This window comes from Equus quagga, unplaced genomic scaffold, assembly GCF_021613505.1.
Source record: "Equus quagga isolate Etosha38 unplaced genomic scaffold, UCLA_HA_Equagga_1.0 209137_RagTag, whole genome shotgun sequence".
Classification (NCBI taxonomy): domain Eukaryota; kingdom Metazoa; phylum Chordata; class Mammalia; order Perissodactyla; family Equidae; genus Equus; species Equus quagga.
The window spans coordinates 3,511-11,132 of NW_025799150.1; the positions used below are offsets into that span (position 1 = coordinate 3,511).

General features: G+C 34.0%; 1 protein-coding gene across 1 annotated transcript; it reads left to right on the plus strand.

Annotated features, from left to right (window-relative positions):
• The first annotated feature begins 4,109 nt into the window (after window positions 1-4,109).
• On the plus strand, window positions 4,110-5,060 carry LOC124233680 (olfactory receptor 4C11-like). The gene has a single exon (XM_046650804.1). The coding sequence runs from the start codon at window positions 4,110-4,112 to the stop codon at window positions 5,058-5,060; it is 951 nt and encodes a 316-aa protein (XP_046506760.1).
• The last annotated feature ends 2,562 nt before the right edge of the window (window positions 5,061-7,622 follow it).

A 7,622-nucleotide genomic window follows, 5' to 3' on the forward strand; every position in this document is an offset into this window, starting at 1 on the left:
TGTTCCTTCTATACCCAATTTATCAAGTGTTTTTATCATGAAAGTATGTTGTATTTTGTCTAATGCTTTTTCTGCGTCTATTGAGACAATTGTATGATTTTAGCATTCATTTTATTAGTATGGTGTGTCACATTTAGGGCTCCAAGAATACTCAATGGAGAAAAGACAGTCTCTTCAATAAATGATGTTGGGAAAACTGGATAACAACATGCAGAAAAATGAAATTGAACCTCTATCTTACACTCCTCACAAAAATTAACTTGAAATGGATTAAAGACTTAAACACAAGATCTGATACCATAAAACTTCTAGAAGTAAACAGAGGGAAAATCTCCTTGACAAAATCTCCTTGGCAGAAAGTTTTTGTATATGACATCAAAAGCAAAAATCAATAAGTTGAACTATAATAAACTGAAAATCTTCACAGGAAGAGAAACAATAAAAAAAGTGAAAGACAACTTATGGGATGGGGAAAATATTTAAAAACTTTATATCTGATAAGGGGTTAATATCCAAAATATAGGAACTGAACAGAAGTTTTTTCAAGGACGACATCCAATAGCCAACAAGAACAGGAAAAAAGTGTCCAACATCAATAATCATCAGGGGAATGTAAATCAAAATCGCAATAGGATATCACCTCACACCTGTTAGAATGGCTATCATGAAGAAGACAAGAGATAACAAATGTTGGTGAAGATGTAGAGAAAAGGGAACCCAACTGCACTATTGGTGAGAAGATAAATTAGTACAGTCAAATTGAAGATTAAGTTCTTTATTACATCTGGCTCATGTTTCTTAATTGGAATGGAAGGGACTCTTAAGGGAATGACATTTCCCACACTCCTATATTTTGCATCATTCATGTTTAATTACTCCTACAGGGAAGGCAAAAGAAGCATTTTCCAGTCAAAATCTTGTGTGAGAGTGGATTTCAGAAAGCGTGAAATAAAGCTGTGATCATCCCTTGTGCCTTCTGGCATGCAGGTGAGAACCTAGCCTCTTTGTGAGATCTAAGAAATCCTGATCCCGGATAATCAGGAAGAATATTAAAATCATTTTTTAAATCTCTTTTAGGTAAGGGTCCCCTTAATGTCTTGGGAAGAAAAGAGGACAGTTGAATACCCTAACTTCTACATGAGCTCTTATCAAAACTGGTAAGATTTGTATTGGAGATTAACTTAGTTATATTTAGTATTTAGAGAAAATAAATCCGATGAATGCTGCAGTGTGCATCTCATACTTAAAAGGCACTTGTGGAAGGATAAAATGTTTAGGAAATTTTCCAGAAGTGTTTTATGATCTAAACTGAGAAGATGGAAATAAAAGACATGCACAGCAGCTCATGATGGAAATGGACCCTAGGTAAGGGCTATTTTTAGACAGGGGTATGAGAGAGAAGCCAATAGAAATAATATCTGTTTGAGTGTTCCAGGAAATGTTCCAAGGAGATGATGACTTTGCTGTGAATATAGTAGGGTGTAGGCTTCCCTTCTCAATGATATTTGCTTACAGAATAGGGTTGAACACTACTGGATTGTATCTATAGGAAATTCTCTTAATTCTTTGACTAATTCAAAAAATATTTATTATTAAATACGTATTTTCTTCTAGATGCTTAAATTCAGCAGTGAACAAATAAAAATTACTTTCGTTATGTTACTTCATTCTAACGTATGTCACTCATATCTATCACTCTAATTTATACATATATATGTATATACGTATATATCAATTTTGTAAGCTGTACAAACATGTCAGTCTGTCTATATCTCTATCTTGTGACTTAGATACATAGATGATAGATAGATAGACTATAGATAATCATTTTATAATACTTAATTGCTAGAAACTGCAAACAACTTTTCACTTGTTTGCTAAAGAGTTTTGACAAAGAGAATATTTGCAAAACTTCTAAGACTGCAAGTGAACCTGTAGTTAGTGGCATTCTGGGGCTATGTAACGTGGTAAAGAGTACCGAGTTCCAGAACTGCCTCTATAGCTGACTCACTGTCTTACCCAAACTCCTAGATCTTACTGTGATCTAAGAATTTTGCTGTCCCTCCAGCCTAAATCACAAGACAGTGGTTATTGTTACGTAATATGCCAATGTGAATAACAAATCATTCCTAAGGTAAAGTTTTTAGAAGCTTTATTTTTAATGCAGTGTGATTAAGACATTTTCAAATATTATCAAAGGGAATATATTAAAAGGCAGGTCATCTTTCCACCTCAGACATTAACAATGCAATTTCCCCACCTAGAGACCACAATTGTCATGCTATTTTGGTACTTTCCTAAATACAATTAATTTATTTAAGTGTATGTGTATGTGATATATATTATTCTACTGTTAATGAGTATATTAAATTCTTAAGCTCAACCTTCTGAACTCTTTCACTTTGCAACATATTTTAGAAAAAATGGCATCTATATCATCCATTTTGATTAATAATTGCATAAAGAACATTCCCTGATTTATTCAGTTTCCTTCTGATGGCCATTGAAGTTGTGTCCTGTCTTTTGCTACCATGGAAAGGGATGCAAAGATTGTCTTTGTGCCTGTGAGTGAGATTTTCCACAGTAAATGAAACCACTAGACTTACATCCACATGCAGTTGTAATATCATGGATGCTGAAAATCACTCCCTAAGAGATTGCACCCACTTAAACTCCTACCAAAAATGTGGAGATTGATCGTTTCCCGCATTATTTTCAGTACTATTTGTTAAATGACACTTAGCAAAAAGATCACTTTTAATATGATAGGTGAAAAAGATATCTAATTGGAATTTAAATTTGAATGTATTTAGCTGTGAAGGAAAGGTTTTCTTTGAAATCAGTTTATTGTCCATTACTCACTTATGCTGTCTTTGTAACAATTGATCTCTAAAATCCATCTATGGATTTTATCCATCGACGAGATTACGCTTCTGTCTGACATATATGTCATATATATATTTTACCAGTTTGGTGCTTATCGTATGCTTTTCATTGTGCTATTATCTGGAGAATATACGTGAGAGGTACATAAAAGAATTCGTCTACCGTTTGGTATATATGAATGAGTATTCATTCCCTTCTATTTATATCTTTTCTTACTGAAGTCAATGTATGGGAAATTCAAGAATATAGATCCCAAAAATTTTATTGAAAAGTTTCAGCTATGACTTGGAGCTTCTTGAGCTCATTTTCTAAATCCCTGGTGCTTAACATAACAAGAAATTTGAAAGAACATTCTGATTTATGGCAAACATTCTCCCTCTATTTTTTCTTAGTTTTCATCTCAGTATCTCCTTATGTCAGTATCTTCCTTATAAGAAAATATGTTGAAAGACTCAGAAAAATAATGAATAATGGGAATAATTTAACTTTGGACACAGAGTATAATTTAAAAAGTATAAACTTTAATGATAGAAGTTGAATTTAGAACTGTAAACAATGGGAAAAGTTTGAGAGGTAAAGTGAAAGGAAATAAACTTCATCAAGGAAAAAAATTAAAATAAGTCTCATGATCCTGGATCAGCTAACCCGGTGTTCATTGCTAAATTTGTGTCTGTTTTTATCTCATTCTCCCTCTCTCTCAACCTGTGTGTGTGTGTTTGGGTTTTATTAAGGAAGTTTTGTTTTGATATCATTCCTTGAATATTCAGAGTATTTACCAGAAGATATTTTATAACTGGACTACCAGGTTTATGTAATGTGAAAGCATATTAGAATAAATCATTCACAAGTTTTCTCTATTTTTTCAACATGCTTCTAATAGGTCTTCACTGAAAACTAAAGAAAGCCATTCAGCTCAAGAAGTTATCCATTCATACTAAAACTCCTAAATTAATGTTTATTATGCCTGAAGAATCATTTAATTTTTCATTATTTATATATTTTATTGTTTTCATAAACAGTCAGGTAAACATATTGAATAAATCTTTTCATTTCTATTTTATTCAGAGAAAACAACACAGAAGTTGGTGATCACCCGTGGATAAGTGGCACTTCCACAATACAGTACATGTATTTGACCTTCAAATGTAGTATTTATTTCATAATTTTTTTCCTTTGCAGATTACCTATTTCTACCCCACACTTTGTCTGCTTTGACTGAAACAATGAAACAAAATAACAGTGTAAATGACTTCATACTGTTAGGATTGACACAAGATCCTGTGAGGCAGAAAATGGTGTTTGTAATCTTCTTCATTTTCTATGTGGGAACTGTGGTGGGGAATTTGCTTATTATTGTGACCATCAAGTCCAACCAGACACTTGAGACCCCCATGTGCTTCTTCCTATTTTACTTGTCCCTTGCTGATTCTTGCTTTTCAACTTCCACGGCTCCAAGACTAATTGTGAATGCTCTCTCTGCCACAACAATCATATCTTACAATGAGTGCATGACCCAAGTCTTTGCACTACATTTATTTGGCTGCATGGAAATCTTTGTCCTCATCCTCATGGCCATGGATCGCTATGTAGCCATCTGTAAGCCCTTACATTACCCAACTATTATGAGCCGGAAGGTCTGCATCATCCTGATTGTTCTTGCATGGATAGGGTCTTTTATACATTCTATAGCTCAGATTATCCTGGCCTTGAGATTGCCTTTCTGTGGACCCAATTTGATTGATCATTATTGCTGTGATTTGCAGCCCTTGCTGAAACTCGTATGCATGGACACTTATTTAATCAACCTGTTGTTGGTGTCTAACAGTGGGGCTATTTGCTCAAGTAGTTTTGTGATTCTGATGACCTCATACATTGTTATTTTGCATTCACTGAGAAATCACAGCGCAGAAGGGAGGAACAAAGCTCTCTCCACTTGCACTTCCCACATCATTGTAGTTATCTTATTTTTTGGTCCGTGTATATTCATATATACATGCCCCCCAACCACTCTCCCCATGGACAAGATGGTAGCAGTATTTTATACTATTGGCACACCCTTTCTCAACCCACTCATCTACACACTGAGGAATTCACAAGTGAAAAATGCAATGAGAAAATTATGGCATATCAAAATTACCTCAGGAACCAAAAAAAGAATTGAGGGCCTCAGTTGATTATTTATTGAGTCATGGTTCAACTCAATCTGTACAGATATCAAATATGATAGTGCACATCCTGACTCCCCCATGCAATCTAATAAAATGTGCCTGATTGTCTTACCTTTTTCTGTGCTTCTGCCCTCAGATAGTAGCTCCCCTCCTATCTTCAGCCTCTTTCTCTTCTGACGCTTTCTCTACCTGAGAGCTCAATTCTGCTTTTGCAGATGGTGAAATACACTTCACAACACTGTCTATACTCTGGTTCAATAAGAAGAGAGACACTATACGATCACAACTGTTAAGCATGTGGGCATCTATAAGTAAAGTGTAGCTAGTTTTCTATGATTAGTAATTCCCTCTTTAGCACCTCTCAGATAAGGTATTCTGTTTTTTCTTGAACACTTCCAGAGCAAAGGAACTAACTTTGTGTATCAAGAAGTTCATTACATTACCTCATTATTTTTTCTTGAAAAGTTGCATATTATTGAATCAAAAGATTTTTTATATAATAATATTCTAAAATAGTTTTTCTTACTGTTTTCTTTGCTTGTTAAGATAATTGGGGTTTTATGTATGGGATTTTATAAATGTAATGTGACAGAGACCTTGAGATAGTCAGCTGTTTGTGTGATTGTATATAGGAGCTACAACAGTAGAATCCTACAATTCTAAGAGGTAAGAAAGTAAAATAATGTATGTTGTCAGGACTTAATGAAAATTAAAAATACACAAGAGATACTACCTATACTCTGAGAATGAAGTATGTAGAAGTAGAACCCGGTTTGAAGAAAAAGAAATGTATATTATTTTTTAAAGTGGGATTATGTCAATGAAACAAAAGAAAGTACCATTGACATTAAAGAAATACTACTCTTGTCTATAATTAGTGGAGATAGGATCCATTACTGCAGCAGGAAGCTGCTTTCTTTCTCTATGTGTGCTTCCCAATACTGGGTAGTACAGAATCATAAGTTAGAATTGCCAATAGAATGTTGGTGCCCAGAGTGGGCAGAGCAGATTAACACCTGTGCCTTGGATGTGAATGCTGGGGGTAATATGGACTTTTAATATTTATCAATTTCAGTATACTAAAGTGTATGACAATCTTAGTAACTCTTACAAGATTCCGTTTCATTTTTAATACTGTTTCTCCTTATTTAAATGGAAAACCTTACCAATACTAATATTATTCTCCTGTCAAAGATTATTTTAAAATAAATTCATTTAAAATAACACAAGTTTTCAGTTTTGTCACTTCTTTTTGCTTCCCGAAACATTATGAAGCTCAGCGTCTGCACTGGTGTCCCATAGTGGCATGTCGTGCACGAGGAGTGTCATTAAATTAACTCTGGGTGGAGATGTTATGATTCATCATAAATTTACCTAATTTACTTCTCTATAACACCAGCACTGGCAAACACACACATGCACACACACACACACACACAAACACACATACTATACAGGCTTTCATGGTGATTTGCATCTTAGATGAATAATTGATGGTAGGAGGTATAGAAGAAAAGAAATAAACTGAAATATAATGAAAAACATCAAAACTGTAAAATAGAAGTCAAAGCTACAAAGGGGAAGAAAAATTGGAAGAGTTTGAGTGGTTCAAAAGCACTTTTAGTCAAATTAAAACTGGGAAAATGAAGTAAAATTTTTTAAATTTCTAGGATATCATATCCATCCAATAGATGCCTTTGAAGTGACTGCCAGCCCTAAAAAGCACTTCATCTAAAAGAAAAACTATGAATTCTAGTTTTCCTTTTATTTTAGGAACAAGTAGTGTCTGATATATGTCCAAAGCTTTCTGGTTATCATGTTCGTGTCTCACAAAAATAGTACAAAGTCATGTTTTCCTATGGAAAATATACGGATGAAAAATCTAAAGGTGAGAGAAATAAACAAATTCCTTGGGGTTGTTTTGCTAAGTATGGTAACCAATGTTTTAAACCACTTCTATGTGTGATTCCAAGTCAGTAACAAACACCTCTATTCTGTATTGTGTCTTATTTCAAATATCTTCGTAAATGGCAGAAAACACCATAAATATTAAGAAGTTGTTGCAGTGATCATAAACTACACTCATTTTAGCATCAAAGTAGGTGATAGACTGTAAAGATTAAGAGTATAATCTCTGAAGTCAGACTGCGTGAATCTGAATGCTGACTTTAACACTTTTGTTAACAGCTTTATTGAGATTTTTTGGCAACAAAAATTGCATATATTTGGCTTTTACACCTTGATGTTTTGAGATATCTATAATGTGAAAAGATAACCCCAATTAAACTAATTAACATGCCCATTGTCTCTACCTAGTTTCCATTGTGTGTGTGTGTGTGTGTGATGACATTTAAGATCTACCCTCTTTGCAAATTCGAGTATACAATATGGTATTTGTAATTATAGTTTCCATGCTATATATTAGATCTCTAGAACTTATTCATTCTACATAACTGAAACCTTGTACCCTTTGACCAACATCTTTCCATTTCCCACAACCCCTGTACCCTGGTAACCAACATTCAGTTCTCAGCTTCTATGACTTGAGGTCTTAGGGGTTTGGGGAGA